At 53.1% G+C, this 19,024-nt stretch overlaps 1 protein-coding gene across 2 annotated transcripts in view; it reads right to left on the minus strand.

The window, feature by feature from the left end:
* Window positions 1-13,258, minus strand: part of STK32B (serine/threonine kinase 32B) — a 393,873-nt gene extending 380,615 nt beyond the window's left edge. For both annotated transcript variants that reach the window (XM_047092009.1, XM_047092008.1), the window contains exon 1: window positions 13,207-13,258. In XM_047092009.1, the coding sequence (XP_046947965.1) occupies window positions 13,207-13,258 (52 nt within the window). The remainder of the gene's footprint in view (window positions 1-13,206) is intronic.
* Between the last annotated feature and the right edge of the window lie 5,766 nt (window positions 13,259-19,024).

Consider the following 19,024-nt stretch of genomic DNA (forward strand, 5'->3'; position numbering starts at 1 on the left):
AGATGCACGCACGTGCTTTGAAACGTGAACTGTGCAATTTTCACAGTTCCACCCATGGGCTAAGTGCGTATTTGCATTTAAAACCCGCCTTGCACAATATTCTTTCCGTGACAATTTAAAATTGTAAATACTGTTTGCCTAGAAAGTTATTAAATAGCAGATTAAAAACATCACCACGGGGCGCCTGGGTGGCTCAGTCGGTTAAGCGTCCAGCTTTGGCTCAGGTCATGATCTGGTGGTTCACAAGTTGGAGCCCCGAGTGACGCTCTGTGCTGACAGCTCAGAGCCTGAAGCCTGCTTTGGATTCTCTGACTCCCTCTCTCTCGGCTCCTCCCCGACTCGCGTGCGCTCTCTCTCTCTCAAAAATAAACATTAAAAAAAATCTTTTTTAACACATCACAACAAACTGAGAGAAAGAGAGGCCATGACAGAAAGGAAAAAGCTTCAGATTTTTGTACCTTTAATGGCGATGTTGTGGTTCTTGTACAAGGGACCCCACCCTTTTCTTCCACACTGAGTCCCACAAATTAGGTAGCCAGCCCTCCCGACTAAGAATAGAAGTCAGGTTCCTCAGTGTTATAGATCTGTGCGTATTGTGTCCCCCAAAATTCATATATGGGAATCCTGACCCTCAATGGGGCGGTATTTGTAGGTGGAGCTTTCGGGAGATAATCAGGATTAGATGAGGTCATGAACATGGGGCCCCAAGGATGGGATCAGGGCCCTTAGAAAAGGAAGACACAGGCTCTCCCTCCCTCTCCACCGAGTGAAGACACACGGGGAAGACAGCTGTCTGCAACCCAGAAGAGAACTCTCACCAGCACCTTGATCTTGGACTCCCTGCTTCCAGAGCTGTAAGAAACAAATGTCTGTTGTTCAAGTGTGGGGTGTTTGTTGTTGCAGCTGGAGCTAAGACACATGCTAGGCTCTTAAACGCCTGGCGCGGGCCGTAGTCTCCAGCTCTATCTCTCAGGCCACGGCCCCCTACCCCCTCACACTGCTCCCCATGACCCCTGGGGTACCGAACACCCAGTTCTCTCTGCCCACTTTGCCTCTGCACCTGCTGCCTGTCTGCCTTGGAAGGGCCTCTCCCAGCACAGCGGTCACGGTGGTTTCCTTCCTTCCCATAGTTACCTGTCCCTCCCTCAGGACTGGTCTCAGAATTGGCTTTTCTGGAAACGCTTCCCAGACGTGGTTTGGGGTCTTATCTGAAATGACACATTGAAGTTACTACGTAATGGTAAAACTAGGTGTATTTGTTTCCCAGGGCCCCCATAACAAAACACCCCAGACTGAGGGGGCTCGAAACAACAGAAGTGTATTCCCTCCCAGTTCCGGAGGCTGCAAGATCACAATCGAGGTGCCATTTCTTCTGGGGCTGTGAGGGAGCATCGCATCCCTGCCTCTCTCCTAGTTTCCGGGAGACGGCCTGCAATTTTCCATGCCCCTTGGGCTGGTACGTACATTACCCAACATCCCAACTTCTGCCTTCAGTTCACATGGCTTTCTAACCTCGTGTGCGTGTCTGCCTGTGTGCCCCAATATCCCCTTTTTATAAGAACACCAATGCTGCTGTATTAGGGGCCACACTAATGGCCTCATCTCTTTTTTTTTTTTTTAAAGTTTATTTATTTTGAGAGAGAAAGAGAGCGTGCGAGAGGGGCAGACAGAGAGGAAAAGAGAGAGAATCCCAAGCAGGCTCCGCGCTCTCAGCGCAGAGCCCGACACGGGGCTCGAACTCACAAACCACGAGATCATAACCTGAGCCGAAACCAAGAGTCGGACGCTCAACCGACGGAGCCACCCAGGCGCCCCTAAAAGCCTCGTCTTAACTTAATCGCATCTCCGTGTCCAAATGAGGTCACGTTCTGAGGTAGTGGGGGCTTCAGTTTACTCATTTTGCGGGACTCCATTCAATCCACACCACTAAGGCCTCCGGAAATCTTTTCTTCTTTCCCCTCAAACGCCTAAGAGGATGGACATTTTCTACCAGGCAGGGGACCAAGGTCTAATCTCCCTAAAACCCCACTCCAGCCCCCAAGCCCTCTGTAGGGATTTAACCAACAGAACACTTGAAAGGCGGCTTGACCCACGTCAGTGGCCCTGACCGCCAGCAAGAGGGGCCTGGTCCACGGTCGCTGTTCCACACGACTTGCCAGAGTCAGGCTTCTGAAAACAGGCCTGGCCCTTCCTGACAGATGTAATAAGGACTCGGGCAAGGGAGCTTTGAGGGCAGAGGCTGTCGGAATGGGCTGTTTCCTAGGAGAATGGAAATGAGAAGGAGGGTCCTGACAGCGGGCACGGACAGCCAGCAGGGATGAAGTCACCGCCTCCTTCGGGCTCAGGAAACAGCAGCTCTCACCTGACTTCCCTCCGCAGACTCGTCCTATCTTACACTGCCCGGTGCTGACATCACCTCACCCCATTCCCATGGCAACCCCACGTTGCAGCCCCATTCTCGAGAGGAGGAAACTGAGGCTTAGAGAGGTGAAGTCCCTGGCCCGCAGTCACACAGACAATACCCAGGAAACTCGGGGTCTCAACCCGTGTGCCCCCCGATCCCTGCTTTTTAACCTCTGGGTAGTGACCTTCCTCGGTCACGGAGTGTAACCTTCTTTAGTAAATTTTATACGGCGCTTATTATCTGCCAGACGACGTCGTATGCATTTCACACGGAGTAACTCATTTACCCTTCAAAACAATTTATGGAGCAAGGCTCATTTAATCCCCATCTGATAGACGAGGAAACCGACTGGGAGGAAAAGAAACTTACCCAAGGTCACCCAGCCCGTAGGTAGCAGCGCCGCTCGGGGCTCCAAGGAGGCTGACCCTGGGTCCGTGCTCTTAACCACCATGCTAGGCCAGGGGCGTCCCTGCTGGAAGACTCCATGATGGAGCCACGCAGGGGCCCTGGTGTATCCCAGAAGCGCGCACACAAGCCCAGAGGCCCACGCCCCATCTCTGCGCTGGGCTGGAAGCTGGGGCATGACTCTAGAGGGGAGGAGAACTGACGGAGAGAGAGAGCATCAGGCTGGAGCTTCAGCCTGACGGCCAGACTGTGGTGCTCATCTGTCCTCGGGGGCCTGACGAACCTGCCAGCACCTGAGCCGGGCAGGCCCTGCCTCCACAGAGCCGCCGTCCGGCGCCACTGAAAATCCGTCCGCTGAAAATCCATTAGAAAAATCCACAGAGGGGCGCCTGGGTGGCTCAGTGGGTTAAGCATCCGACTTCAGCTCAGGTCAGGATCTCTCGGTCCACGAGTTCGAGCCCCGCGTCGGGCTCCGTGCTGACAGCTCGGGGCCTGGATGGAGCCTGCTTCGGATTCTGTGTCTCCCGCTCTCTCTGCCCCTCCCCCGCTCACACTCTGTCTGTCTGTCTCTCTCTCTCCCCTTCAAAAATAAATAAGAATTTTAAAAAACTTTTTTAAATTCCAGCGAGCAAGTCACAAGCTAAGGATCTACAAAAGGTACGCGTGTCTTGCTACTCTGAGCATCACTGTTTTATATCCACTACTCTATCTTGCTTCCTATTTATAGAAGTCTTAATCCGTTTGCAATGTACGCTAGAAATATAAAGTTCCTGCGCAAAAGGTTCTGTTAAAGTAAAACCAGTCAAGACACAAGATAGCATGGGGCGCCTCGGTGGCTCAGCCGTTAGGCATCCGACTCTTGGGTTTCAGCTCGGGTCATGATCTCACGGTTCGTGGGTTCGAGCCCCCACAGCGTCGGGCTCCACACTGACGGTACAGCTCGATACGGCCATGGTAAAAAATAACTCCCCAGCTGGGGCGCCCGGGTGGCTCCGTCGGTTAAGCGTCCGACTTCGGCTCCGGTCACGATCTCACAGTCCGTGGGTTGGAGCCCCGAGTCTCCACCTGTGCTGGTAGCTCAGTGCCAGCAGCTTGGGGCCTGGAGCCTGTTCTGGATTCTGTGCGTCTCTCTCTCTGCCCACCCCCACTCGCACTCCGTCTCTCTCTCGCTCTCAAAAATAAATCAACGTTAAAAAAAATTAAATAATGCCACGAGTGGGATGCAAATGATCGAGTTGGGGGAAGCCTGGTATCAGGGAAACAGCTTTCCAGTGACACAGAAAGAAGTGAGACCAAGCCCTTATGTTACCACATAAGGCACCGAGTTAACCTCTCCAAACCACAACATCCGCAGGGATGAAATGGAGCCAACCATCCCTCTCTTACAGCGTTGTTCTTCACATACCAGGAGGGAACCTGTTGCCTTTCCTAAGTTACAACAGTGATTTCTCTTTGTGTTTTCTAAAAAGTGCTCAGGGACAAGCAGCTCTGAGGACAGACCTTTCGTAAAACGGTGGGACCTGGACCAGACACTACAAGAGCCACAGGCCCTGTGCTCCTGGAGACTCCGGTTCCACGGGGGGGGGGGGGGGGGGGGACAGACACTAGTGAAGTATTCACAAGAATGAAGGTAGAATTACAACTGTGGCAAATGCCACAAAGGAGCATGCGGTAATTTGAGGGGGGTTGTGACCCCCCTGTGTGGGAAATCAGATAAGGAACCTTGAAGAAGGACTGAGTGGAAGATAACCAAGCCAAGGGGGGGCTGGGCTGGGGGAGCATTTCAGACAGAGAGAACAGCACGTGGTAAGGCCCTGGGGCAGGAGTGGCAGTGAAACTTATCAGAGACCGAAAGGATGCCCTCTGGCCCAGGAGTGTAAACAACAACACTGACTACAAGCAGAAGAAAAGTCCTGAGAAACTTAACAGAAGACCAGGGGCGCGGGGGGGGGGGGGGGGGGGGGGAACCTTGCAGAGAGGGAAGCAGGCAAACCGTAAGAGACTCTTAAATACTGAGAACAAACTGAGGGCTGATGGGAGGTGGAGGAGAGGGCAAAGTGGGTGAGGGGCGTTGAGGAGGGCACCTGTTGGGATAAGCACGGGGTGTCGTATGGAAACCAATTTGACGATGAGTTTCACGTAAGAAATAAACATTAAAAAAACAAAGTAACCACGTGCCAGGTTTGGGGCTGAGACTTTTACGGGTGCGGAGCGATTTAACTCCCGCAGTGAGGGAGAACGCACGCGCACGACGCGACGGGAGAGGTACGCAGGTTCGGGCCCCCACAGGGCCTCGGAGACCACATTACAGTCTGGAGTCTGGACCGTGAGAGCAGTGGAAGCCACTAAAGAGGGCTGACCGTCATAGCTGGGACCGGAAGTCGCAGCTCTAGGTCTGGAAGCTGGTAGAAGATGTGCTGAAAGGCAAGAGGTAGATTAGGGGGCGGCATGGGGGCCCGATGAGGGGCGATGTCTGAGTGGGAGGTGGCAGGGGTGCAGCTGGAAAGATGGGGCAGATTTGGGAGATATTCGGGAGGTAAAATCGACACGGCCAGGTGCCTAACTGGACGTGCGGGGGGATAAGGCGGGTGGAAGAGTCAAGGACGAGCCAAGATATTTTGGCCTCTGCAACCGGCCAGATAATAACGCTACACGGTAGGCCGGGAAACTCCGGAAGCACGTGAGTTCGACTAAGGCTATTTTGAATCTAAGGCATTAATTCTTTCGAGACATCCAAGTGGGATTACATAGAAACACAGACTTGGAGCCCAGAGGAGAAATATGAATGAAGGAAATAAATTACTGAGTTACCGTTAAAAAAAAGAAATGCATACCCGTTATTAATGTACTGTCTCTCGGCTCCAAAGCCACTGCTTTGTGCCGCGGGGGCGGTGCTTCGCGCCAGGAACCGCCAACAGAGGGCGCGCGAGAGGCACTGCCAGACCGGAACAGGGGGAGGGGCTTCCTTGCTTGTTGCAGCCACCGTCCACACCTGGCAACTGGCAGGCCAGCGTGCAGGGGGCCTGGCGGCCCTCCCCTCGGTGGCCCTCAAGGATGAGCTGCACCCTCCGCAAAGCTCCTCTGCCCCCCAGTAGGCTGCCCGTTCCTCTGGCCCCCGGGCCCTCTCCATAGATGGAAACACAGCCTGTCCAGACAAGGCTTCTGGGATTCCAGTCCCTTCCCTGTTCCCTCACCCTCAGCCCTGCAGGGAGCAGCCGTCCTGCTGAACTTGCTACTTCTGGACTCCCAGAGTCCTCTCTGACTGCTTCCCGTAGTTAGCCTTTTTACTAGATGGCCATCCTTTGTAGTACATTCTTCCTTTCTGGAAACTCCTGACTGTACCTGGAATGATACGGGGTGACTGATACGAGGCATGCAGGCGACGACAAGATCAGCAGGGAGACAGGACAAGGGGCTAAGGAAGAGGTCCAAGGGCTCGGTCCCGAGGAACTCCCCGATATGCCGCAAGGGAGAGGAAGCCCCGTTGCTTTCTGTAGGAGAATACTCCTCCAGGGTGTCGCGATCCTCTAGCCTCGCTGCTCCTTCTGGAACATTTTCTCCATTTCCATCTGCGATTGTTCCGAGCCCAGATTTTAGACAACTGAGCACTGCTAAGAATATTTTGTTCCTCCCAATTCTCTCAGGAAAATGCCTAAGCTCAGTGCTAGCTTATGCTGTTTGATCCTCCTAAAATACAGATCCTTTTTCTCTCAAGGCATTTAAACCCTTCCCTCAAGACTCACCAGAAACCCTGTCTCCGTCTTAACACCCTCTTCACTCCAGCGCACGTGGTGGGAAAGCCATCCCCCCTCCCTCTACCTTCCACCTTTCACTCAACAAATAGCTGTTATGCGCCTTCACTGGCCCCGTCCTCAGCCTTGCAGGCACAAAGGGGAAAAAGAAGTGCTTGCTGCTCGTGGGAAGGTCTCATGGGATCAGACAGACGCCTAAATGAGATGAGCCAGAGGGTCCCGCACCTGTTTCAAAGAACACGCTAATAACAGGTGCTTCTGGCCATTTCACCTGCCTGCCCCTCGTCCAGCTGCCCTTCTGCTGCTGCTGATAGCCAGCAATGCTTGGGAAGATCCTTCACGTACTTTCGTAACCCAGATGCCCCAAGTGCTACCAACAGCCGCCCTGAGGTCGGACATGTAACCCAGTCTGGCCACGTGGAGCCTCATTCTCCCCGGTCACAGTGATTCGTTCCAGAATGCTCGGGACTTAACCACAACAGGTCACAATGAACCCTGGGATTTTGTTCTGCAACAGCCGTGAAAAGAGATGCTCCCTCTTCCGTGAGGCTGCGAGCCCAGAGGTGGTAGGGCCCCCATGATGAGAGAGCCGGCCCAGAGCCATGCAGAAGAGAGCGGAGAATCCAAGGATCAAGAGCCCTGACGACATCCGCTGAGCACCTGGTTCCGCCATGAGATGCACACCTTCATTCATCCATCCTTCAAGAATGTATTGAGCACCTGCTGTGTGTCAGATGCCCTTTCAGGTCCTGGGCACACGGCAGTGAATAAATCCCATCGCGTCCCTACCTTCAGGGGGCTTGTGGCCGCACGGAGGAAGACAGACTATACCTAAGGAAGGAAGTAAACTAAACCGTACGGCAGATGATGACAAATTGCCGTGAAGCAAGGCAAGGCCAGGAGGGTGGGTTGGGAGTGCCGTCGTAAGCAGGGTGGTCCGTGACAGCCTTACTGGGAGGTGACATTTGTGTGAAGACAGAATAGAGACAGGAGGGCGCCCGTGCGTCCGAGGGGCGGCAGGGAGGCAAGTGGGCTGGAGAAAGGAGGGAGATGGGGTCAGAGAGGCCGGGCCTGATGGGCATCTGTAAGACCTCCTGCTTCTCCTTGCTGCTGCGACAGAAGGAGAGGGGGCTGAGCGGGGTCCGATGTGCCCCACGCCCACGTATACGGGACCACTCTGGTGCTGCACTGAGGTGATGTTCAGGGGGGCAGGAGCGAAAGCAAGGAGACCAGTGAGGGAGGCTCTTGTAATAGGCCAGCCCAAGGCTTGGACCAGATGGTAGTGATGGAGGTGGTGACAAGTGACCAGAGCCGACCCATTCCCTTCAAAGGACCTCGTGTTGGTTTTCTGTCATTTACTACGGAAGGAGGCTCGTCTACCGTGCCACATTCCACCCGATCTCCGGTGCCATCCACGTTCAACGTACACATGGTTTTATGTGCCACCAAGAAGGAAATGCGGCCAATTCATCTACGATGTGAATCTTTCCAGTCACTTGAAAAAGCTCGGTTAGCCCTATTATGTACCACACTAGCGTGAACAGCTATGACCCCATGCACATAAGAAAGCCACATCACAGGGGCACCTGGCTGGCTCAGTCGGTTAAGCGTCCAGCTTTGGCTCAGGTCATGATCCCACAGTTCGTAGGTTCAAGGCCCGCACTGGGCTCTGGGCTGACAGCTCAAGAGAACCCGGAGCCTGCTTCGGATTCTGTGTCTCCCTCTCTCTGCCCTTCCCCCACTCGCACTCTGTTTATCTCTCTCAAAAATAAATAAAAGTTAAAAAAAAAATTTAGCGCTCCATCACGAATACCCCGTTAGCCAAACTGCACCCCCAATTTCAGAGACTGAAAACGTGTAAAAATGAATGCCTTAGAAGCAACGAAATACGATCGTTGGCATACATACGTCTGACTTTATCGAGATGACTGACACCTGTTTCAAGCTTATAAAATTCATACCTATTTTCTATGAGTGTTGTCAGGTAGAGATGGACCCTAACGTTCATTTCTACTAAACCACCTCATACGGGTTCATGGCTATTTTCTTAATCCCCCATGTAGAAGACAAATCAAAACACATTTTCTTTTTTTTTTTTTTTTAATTTTTTTTTCAACGTTTATTTATTTTTGGGACAGAGAGAGACAGAGCATGAACGGGGGAGGGGCAGAGAGAGAGGGAGACACAGGATCGGAAACAGGCTCCAGGCTCCGAGCCATCAGCCCAGAGCCCGACGCGGGGCTCGAACTCCCGGACCGCGAGATCGTGACCTGAGCTGAAGTCGGACATTTAACCGACTGAGCCACCCAGGTGCCCCGAAGTAACGCTTAGTCTTAAATGACCTTCTAATTTATGACATTCTAAAATGAGAATGCCCAGAGCTGGCTATGAGGTTGCTAAATCGATACCCCGCAAATGTGAATGCCGGCCATAAATTTATAGCACGTTGATAAAAACCCTTCGGAAACATAATTGACGTTTCTGGAGTTCCAAAAAGTATTCAGTCCCTTTGATCCCATAATCTCTCCCCTTATGCTTTATTTTAAGAAATTCATTTAAAAGAAGGAAAAAATGTGTAAAATGTTCAAGAACTAGGTTATAAAGATGGAAAAATGAAAGTAGCCTCACTGTCTAACAAAAAGAAAATACGTAAGTAAATTATAATAGTTCCATTTGGTGGGATATCACAGCCCATTAAAATATCGATTTGAGGACACTGTTGCGATTTAAGCTTCTTTAAACACAAGGCTAGGAGAAAAAGCAGAAATCCTGGTCTCTGCGGCAGATACACTCCTATATAAAAACGTCTAGATGTGGATAATGATAGTGAGGGGGGAAAAAGAACTTCAATGCAATTTTTATATGAATTTGGAACGGGGGAGGATTTTGTTTCCATTCCCAGAATTTGTATTGTGACATAACTGCCCAACAAATGCTTTTTGCAAAGATGATACGTGAGATGATTACTGTAAACAAGCAAGTACCGTCAGAATATACTGCTACTATCTTCCTATCAACGTCTGTACAAAGAGCCCCGTCACAAAGCCTGATCTGAGTGCTGGACTCATTCCCCTTGGCCGTATGTATCTGGGAGAGCGAAGTTTCCCCTGGGCCTCCAGGCGGCACAGGGAACGCGGTCAGGTGCCGGACTCTAGAAGTAAATAGACCTGGGTGTGAGTCCCAGCTCCCCCCCAACACACAGGCCAGGGGATTTTCCTGAGGTCCTCACTTACCTCTCTAGTAAAATGCAGATTCTGAGACCTCCCGGGCCGAGTTGGTGAGGATTCTCAATTCAGTACGAAAAGTAGTCCGTGCAAGGCATTAGTAAGTCACAGTCGTTAATATTACCTAGATGCGAGTTAAACTTTTGCCATCAGAATGTAGCGAGCCGTGGGACAATTATGCAATGGCAAAGCTTCAGCCAGGGGGTAGCATTAAATTACTTACAAACCAGACTTGCTTCGCCTGGGTAGGTGTTACTGTCGTCAACCACCCACCAGCTCTGGTTTGGGACAGCGTGCTCATTCACTGAACCATGTCGCTCCCTGCTTAAAATTCTTCAGTGACTCCAGATGCCTAAATGATCAAGCCCGAGCCGATGGCCACTTGGCCCTTTAAAGCTGGTCCAGCACTCGGGGTTTGTATCTCCTGTGCCTCCCAGCCTCACAGACCACACCGCAGGAGTACTAGCCACGCCCCACAACCTCCCCATTGAGCCATGCTTACTCTTCACCTTCTGCCTTAGCACATCCTGTTCCAGCCTTCTAACACACCCTTCCCTGCTCCACCAACCCACCCTTACTGGTAACACCTACCATTTTCACAAGACTCAACAGGAGAAAGTCTTCTTTGCCTCTCCCCTTTGCCCCAGGGTTAAAGACTCTCTTCTAAGATACCTTGGCTCTCTGAGCTCCCTGCATCGTCCCGGCCATTTATTTGCCCTAGAAGCTCCCAGAGGGTTAGGATTTTGCCTTCATTTTCTTCATACTCCTGGTGCCCATCATAGAGGTGGGTGCAGAAAAGATGGTCAGTAAATGCCTCCAGGATAATTTGACTCAAACGGTGGCAAATACCAGTGCTTTATTTGCACAGGAAAATAATTGAGGCATACATTGGCAAAATCAAACAAGTTAATGTTTCACTGGGCTGGAAGCTGGCAAAACGGGGAGAGTCCTAACCTTGTATTTCAACAAGCCCTGAAACAGGCAGTCGACCTTGGGCCCAATCTGCTTCTGGAACGAGGAATGACAACAGCAGGAAAATCAAAAGGTTGGTTACACCAGATAGAACTATTTTGCCAATCAATATCATACAGCACATTTTCTGGGATAAAGGACAGACACAGACGTCAACATAAGGGAAGCAAAAAAAAAAAAAAAAAAAAAGACAGAAACATGCTAAGAACCCTACAGTACGGCCTTACTTAAAGTACAAGCTTTGATCCAGGCCAGAACCACGAACCCCTATAATTGGAGCTGATGTGTTAAGTTTGCGCTTTCTTCTATGTAGGAAGTTCATGGCTTTCATGAAAGGCTCCTGGTACGGGCTCATTTGTTGTCCTTTCCAAACTTCATGTTCAAGTTCTAACCTCCAAGTGTGACTACCTTTGGAAACAGGACCTTTAAGGAGATAACTGAGGTTAAGTGAGGTCATAAAGGCGGAGCCCTGATCTGATAGGACTGCCATTCTTAAAGGAAGAGAAGGAGACACCAGAGATCTCTCTCTAGCTCCTCAAGCACACGGAGGAAAGGCCATGCGAGGCCACAGGGAGAAGGTAGCCATCTATCTGCAAGCCAGGGAGAGCTCTCACCAGAAACCAACCCTGACAGCACCTTGATCTTGGACTTCCGGCCTCTAGGACAGCGAGAAAACAAATTTCTGTTACTGAAGCCACCGGTACCAACAAATTCTGTTGTTTAAGCATCGGTGGTATTTTGTGATGGCAGGCCTGGGCAGACGAATATAGATCCCTTCACCAAAACAGATGGGAGAGCTTTGACTTGTTGCAGATAGAAGGTTTCTGACGCCAGTCATGCTCTCCACCTGTCAATGAGTATGTATCTTCCCAGATGCGAGCAGCCCCGAATATAATCTCGAAGGACAAAAGTGCTCCGAAAAGGGGACAGGCCTGTCCCACAGCCACCCCAAGCAGCCTGCCCCACAGCAGAGTACTCCTACAGTGTCAAAATCACTTTCAGTGTCAAGAATGCTTTGACTTCCATGGAGAAGTTCAGGGTCAGTGTGAACTTGGCTGGGGCGTAGGTTCAGCTGCATGGGGTCCAGACTCTTCCCGGGACACCCAAGGGCCTCCGCCACCTCCCTGCCTACCTCTCCTCTGTCCATGCCTGGCCTGCCTGTGCCCCAGACTACAGAACCGGGAAGGCGTCAGGTGTCCTTGGGTGCCCAAGTGCCTACACCAGCCCCACTCCCTGCCCTTATCACCACGGACGGTCATGGATCATTCAGTGCCACTGGACCAGGAATCCCTTCAGAAAAGGACCAAACAGGCCTGACCCGCTTGACTCATGTTAACTGTCTTCACGTATCCTTTCGAGAGGGGCTACCTGGACCAGCATGTGACTACCACCCACATAGCCTTGGCCATTCTAGAAACCACAATCTGTGCCCACAAGCCTATGCCTGGGTGTCGATGAGATCCACTTGTCTCCAGGGCAGACTATCCACCCCCCAAGCCAGCTCCGCTCCTTAGGAACCAGACCACATCCCTTTCTACAAGAGCAAAATGGAACAACACAAGTACCTACCTCATACGGTTGCTGTGAAAACTGTGAGAACCCACAGAAAAGCCTAGGGCAGTGCCTGGCACATAGTATGTGCTCTGTACGTCCTAGCTCTTTTCGGGGGCACGGAGAAGCCTGGAGAGAACCATCACAGGGTTTTAAAGGCAGAGTTAACGGCTCACCAACCCTACTGTGCTGATTATATTTCTAAGGCACTTTGCACACGGATGACCACTAGCTGAGCTTCAAACAATCCCCTATCCTACGGTGGTAGGTGGTAACATCACTCTCATCTCACAGGCGAGGAAACAAAGGTTTCAGAGAGGTTAAGCAACTTGCCCACGGCCACACAGCACTGGAAACAGGCGTTCTGCCGGCTCCGATCCGGAGCCCTCCGGCCCCGCGCCACAAGGAAGCCCAGCCCTGGAGTTGAGATAAGACTGGACAACCTCTACCAGCGCCCCCCCTCCCCCACAACCCCGCCAGGGAGGCTGCCGCGAGCGAGACGCCTTCTTTGGAATCACGGAGTTTAAGCAAGAAAAGTTTCCCTAGGCTGTCCTGGGCGAGGGAGGGAAGCAGCGTGGAACCTGCCGGCGCAGGGACCAAACGCGTCGTGGACACACACACACACACACACACACACACACACACACCCAGGCCGCCTCCTTCTGCCTCAGGCTCTGATCGAGACCTGGGCTTGGGAAGCTGGAGCCGAGCACCCCCGGGACCCGCGTCCAGCTCCTCCTTCGGCTCCCCAAGCCCGGCTGCACACCCCGTCCGCGCGGGCCCCGGGGGAGGGGGGAGGGGAGGAGGGGGAGGCAGCGGCCCCCGGGACGAGCACACACCCCCCCCCAAAACCCCACGCCGCGAAGGGGCACCGAGGGATGCGCCCCTCGCCTCTTACCTTCCTCATTCTCGTCGAACACGGGGGGCTTGTGGGAGTGGTTCCCGCCCATATTCCGCCGCGGCGCCGGCCGCCGCTACATGCCCGGCCGCGGGGAGCGGGCGGCGGGGAGCGCGGGGCGCCGAGCGGGGAGCGGGGAGCGCGGAGCGGGGAGCGCGGAACCGGCCGCGGGACGCGCTGCGAGCGCCCAGCCCAGGCTGCAGCCGCGCGCGCCAGCCGGAGGGAGGGGTCGGGGGGGGGGCGCCGAGCGCCGCGCAGGGGCGGGACCGCGCCCGCCGCGCCCCTCCCCTGCGGGCGCCCCCTCCGCCCCCGCCCGGAAACCCGGAGCTCCCCGCGGCCGCCCCGCCGCCCAGCCGCGCCCCTCGCCGGCTGCGGCGGGCGGGGGGAACGGGAGGCGGCGCGGCGGGCGGAGGGGGCGGGGCGGGCGGGGGGCGAGCGCAGTCCCCGGGGGGGGGGGGGGGGGGCCGCCCAGAGGAAGGGGCGCGGCCGGCCGGGCGGAGGTGCGCAGCCGGGGGGCGGGGGATGCGGAGCGGAGTGCGGGGTGGGTCCGGCGGGGGAAAGAATCGCGATCCCGGGGGAGGGGCGCTCCCGACGCGCCGTGGAGTGGTTTGTGAGCGCCTACTGTGTGCCGAGCCCAGCCCGAGCGCCTCGTAAACACCGCTCCACGTCACCTCTCAACACCCCAACGGTCAGAAAAATCGTTGCCGCCAGTTGTGGAGTCAGGTGGACTGAGGTTTGGAGGGAGAGGAGCTCTCGGTCCGTCCTGGACGCCCCACTGGGCTTTATTTTGCCGTTCGAGCTGGCACACGGGCAGTGGGGGTGTCTGCCGGCTCTCCCCAACAGACGCCTTTCCTCTTCATGTGTTTCTGAATATTTAATGAGCGGAAGCAAAGCCTAGGCCCGTTAGGGCCCCTTTCATTCTACATGGGGAAACTGAGGCCCCCACAGGGGCGTGGTTTGCCCCAAACCATTCTGCCTACGCGTGCCCGGGCTTGCACCTCGGGATTCCCTGGGACTGCGCGGCCTCGGAGTCTGATGAAAGGGCGGGTTCGCATCGGGGTGCGTGGGTCCCTGGCGGCGGGAGCTGGGGAGCCCAGATCGGGGAAGGAGACGAGCCTGGGACCAGGGTGCTAAGTGCTGGGTGCTCTGAGTGCACCCCGAGGCTCGTAGGGAGAGCGCAGACCCCCGGGGAGCCTCCCTGAGGGGCGAGGTGGTTACCCGCGCGTTGCAATCCAGCCCGCGCAGCCCGCCCAGCACGCCTGGCTTCGGGGGATCTTTGGCCACATCCTGCCATCTGCTGGCCGCCTTGAGTCACTGTCTGGGCCTTGGTAGAAAGGATGGGTTCTTTTTGAGACTCCCCACCCAATCTTCTCTCCCCCGACCACCCCCATCTTTCGCGCTCTGTCTCTCTCTCTGGCAGGCGTTCTGGGGGCCAGGGGCTGTCTCCCTTATAATACAGCGAAAAACTCCCCAGAGACAAAAGCCAAAAGCTGAAAAAATGGAGCCCGCCCCATCCAGCACGACCCGGCTAGATTTAAGATTGGCCCAAACTGCCAGGCCTTGGGGTCAGACAAGCCTCATTTTCGTCTTGGAGTCCTTATCTGTGAATTGGGGAGACTGATATTAACTCCCCAGGATTGCTGCGAGGATTATGTCAGAAACGATTTATAAAAGCAGGTAACGGTACCTGGTATGTAATAAATGACCAGTAAACATTTCTTGCCTTTGATTCTGCCAACAAGCACAGATTGGTCCGTCTAAACCAGGCACCAGACTGAATGCAGCATAAAGCGATACAGCCTCTATCTAGGTCAACAGGCTAGCGGAGGGAATGTTCACAGGCCTGGCTTCCGGGCCCTGTTCCGCTCAGGGTTTATCCCACTCTGCTACTCTCTGGGGAGTTAACTTGGGTAAATTATTTAGCCTCCTCTGGCTTCGGTTTGTTCATCTGTAAAATGGGTACTGACAATATTACCTCCCCCTTCTAGGGTTATTATGGGGAATCAATGAATTGATGTTGGTGCCTGAAACATAGTAAGCACAAGAGGTGTTTACTATCTCCAATAATGAGCTATTGTGTAAGTACTGACTACTCACAATTCTTCCTGCTCTTCCTGTCCTTTCCGTGGCTCACTGGGATAAGGAGGTGTTTCCTACTTCTCCCACACTGCTCGTGTGGGGTTTGCCATAGGACTTGCTTTGGCCAATGGTATATGGGAGGAAGTGTCAATGTGCCAGTTCTGAGAGAGTGAAGGCCTTAAGAGATGGCCCATGTTTCAGCTCTCTCGTGCTGCTGCTATCCGTCATGAGAAGAGCTGGTCCTGGGATCCTCTGTTCCCAGCATGAGAGACCCAAGGAATAGGCCTGAACCCCACACGTATCCCCAAAGCAGAGCGCAAGGCTCGTGAGTAAGAAAAATATGTGTTTCTGTGAGCCACTGAGATTTGGGTGTGAGGGATGTTTGTGCCACAGCATTATCACAGAGAGAGCTGACTAATACATATACGAACGGTCCCACACGCAAAGGCTGCAACTGGGGTTTGTGTTCTGGTGGAAGGAAGCCCAGGAGGCTGTGGGAACACAGCAGGCACTGGTTCCAGCCCTGAGAACCAGGGAAGGCAGAAGGTCTCCCGGAGAGGAGTCAGGACATCATTCTTTCCCCTTTCCACCTCTGTCGAGTGGGCACTTTCTGAGCACCTCTTATGGGCCGGGCCCTGGGATATGAGTCAGACGGGGGATCTGCTTTCCTGGAGCTGAAGTTTAGAAGTCTAGTGCGGGGCAAGGACAAGGGCAGAGTGGGTCACACTTTGATCGGGGGCAGTGCAGAGGCTATAGAACCATAGGCTGTGAGGCCACGAGGGGGGCAGCTGAAGCATACTCCAGGTCAAAGAGGGCATCCCAGAAGACACGGTGCACGAGCTGAGTCCGGAAGGCCACAGGGGAAGAAGAGAGGCGGCGTCTGCAGAGTCCCCGTGGCCGAGAGAGAAGGGCATCCTGCAGAAATCGCGAGCACGTCGCTGGAACACGGCCTCTGCGTGCAGAATGGCCAGGATCGCAACAACTGCGCGTGTTGTATCGCTCTGAGCCTCCACTTTAAGGAGCCTCGGCCCTCCAGGCCAGCCCTTCCCGGTTCCTCTCCCCACTGGCGGGGAAGGTGCCAGGCCCTGTCACGTCAAGTTCTTCTGTGGATTGCCCCCTTTCAGTCCTCGCCGCAAACCTGGCAGGTGGACGTTACCGTCATCCCTGTAACGGAAGGACAGAGAAGCTATGCCAAGGCCCACCGGTCGCAAAGCGGTGCCCCCAAGGTTTAAATCCATAAGTTAGACGTCACATCAAGACCGAGAGAAAGGGCCTATGGAATAGTGGTTATTTCTGGAGTTGTACAGCGCAGATTATTTTTTTTAACTTTATTTAGAGAGGGGGGTGGGGCCGAGAGAGAGGGAGAGAGAGAATCCCAAGCAGGCTCCACGCTGTCAGCGCAGAGTGCAACGCAGGGCTCGAACCTACGAACTGCGAGATCATGACCTGAGCCAAGATCAGGATTCGGATGCTTAACCGACTGAGCTACCCAGGTGCCCCTTTATTTTCTCTTTTAAGGGCTTTTGTATTACTGTATAATTGCTATTATGAAGAAGTATTCTATAATCACACCGTTTTAATAAGCAGTAAAAAAAAAAAAAAAACCACAAAAACGCTATTTTCATTTCGAAAACAGTCTTGCAAACGCTAACTCGCACCTGACTTTGCAAGGCGTGTTTCAGAGCCGATCTCGGCACTTAGTGTGTAACGTCAGGAGGCGCTACTGTCATCCCCGCTTTATAGAGGGATCAAAAAAGGGGGAGCCGGGAGGATCAGATGGCTTGTCCACAATGCCCCAGCTATTGCATTTACCCCCCACGGCTGCCGGGGCAAGTTACCACAATCTCGCTGGCTTCAGTCGGCAGAAATATGTTCTCTCACTGTTCTGGAGGCCAGAAATCCAAAATGAAGTTGTTGGCAGGATGGGATCCCTCTGGAGGCTTCGAGGGGGGCTTTGAGCCTCTGGCGGCCGCAGGCATTCTTGGCCTTGGGCCCGCAGCTCCCCACAGACAGTTGAGGGTGGAAGATTCCAGAAACCCTAGTCGGGACTCTTCCATCGCCGAAGGAACGGGTCACGCACGACCGACACGGTCTGGCTGAATGACTCTGGGGTGAGCACTTTCCTCGTCCCCCTCCCGTACAACGTCGAGTGCCGTCCAGTCCCCTCAAGAGAGGATGGCTGAACTCGGTTTCGGCTGTGTTCCAGAGGAAGCCAGCTCTGGGTATTGCCTCTTGCCTGGCTCACAGACTGATAAGGCTTCGTATGGTCTTCTGACTCCGTGCAAAAATAAATAAATGAAATAAAAGCCATCTGCTTCTCTGTGCCAAGCCTATCTGGCTCTCCCAGAAGGTCAGCTGTGGAAAGATCATGACGGTTACGGTCCTCGGGATGCTCCCGTGAACCTGACAAGGGGCTGAGCACACGAGTCTATGTTACTTCTCGAATCCCGAATATAAGCACAGAAATAAGAACTGGGATTCGTTTTCTGCCTTAAATTTTCATGAGTAGATTCCTGAGGCTGCTATTCGTCTCATTGAGAACATGATTAAGCATTCATAGTTGGATCCAGCGGCTGTAACCTTTAATTTTATGTAACACGATCGTGCTAGAGAGGCTAATGTGATTCCCCGGGGCGATGTGTTTTTTGCGCCAAGCCATTTTTTTTTTAGAGTCTGCTAGATCAGATTTTGTTATCATTTCTGTTAAGCCTATTTTATTTAAAACTTGATTCTGGTTCACTTAGAGTAAATACCGTCTGCTTGCACTCTGTTTCAATATGTTCTGCTTGGCAGCATTGTAAATTATAAAGGAAAAAAGAATGATAAAGGCTGTTTTGTGGCACACCAAGATAAGGGATGGTTTGCACACCCCGTTCCGTTGTTGGGAACCATCTCACTCGGAGAGCAAATTATCCCTAATGATTTAAAAAAAAAAAAAATAGTAATTTCCAGAGTAACCTTTTTATCGTTAAGAGTCTCGGTGTGTGTCTGTGTGCGCTTACACAAAATAAGGGTCTGTAAATTGCTACTAATGTGGTTACGTTTGCAGTTCTTGGCATTGCAAAACTTCCCTGCAGGCATTTTCATACTTTGGAACGTGGTAGACCAGCAAGCCCGAGCTCCTCCTCCTCCTCACATTAAAACAATTTGCATAGTAGCTCCATGGTGACCTCGAATTATGCATTTGCAGAGAGTTCTAGCTGTAACGTGAGCCAGGCTGAATCAGGAAGCCCCAAAGCTGCCAGACACAGCATCCATGGAGTGCGTTTCTTTGTGTTCCCACGTGGGTTTATAGGGATTCGTAGAGGCTCAGGGGAGTCAACACGAGCGCTCTGAAGCTGAAGTTGAACCTGTGTGTGTGCGGGCACACGTTTGAGTATTTTTATGGGGAGACAGTTAAAATCTTCTATAGTTACTCCAAAGTCTCCACGAATCCACCACTTCTGACCAAAGAAAAGGACTGAGAACCACTGATCTATCCGATAATCTCTATCAGGGAGAAAACATTCTTCTAGAAGGCAGAAGTCACATGCTGCAGGAGTCGTAATAATGATTTACTAAAAGACACTGCGTATGGAGGTGGAAAGTGTGTGGCATTCAAGGCAGGGAACAGGCCGCTACCTTATTGAGGGACCTCAGATAAGCTACTTCCCCTCCCGGGGCCTCAGTTTCCTTATGTGTAAACTGAAAGATGAAGGAGTCGGGCTGTATGGCCAAGACTATGACTTGATCTTTGGCA

The sequence above is a fragment of the Lynx rufus genome, unplaced genomic scaffold (assembly GCF_022079265.1).
Source record: "Lynx rufus isolate CCGP_SWC_20201006 ecotype Redwood Valley unplaced genomic scaffold, mLynRuf1.p SCAF_3, whole genome shotgun sequence".
NCBI classification, from domain to species: Eukaryota; Metazoa; Chordata; class Mammalia; order Carnivora; family Felidae; genus Lynx; species Lynx rufus.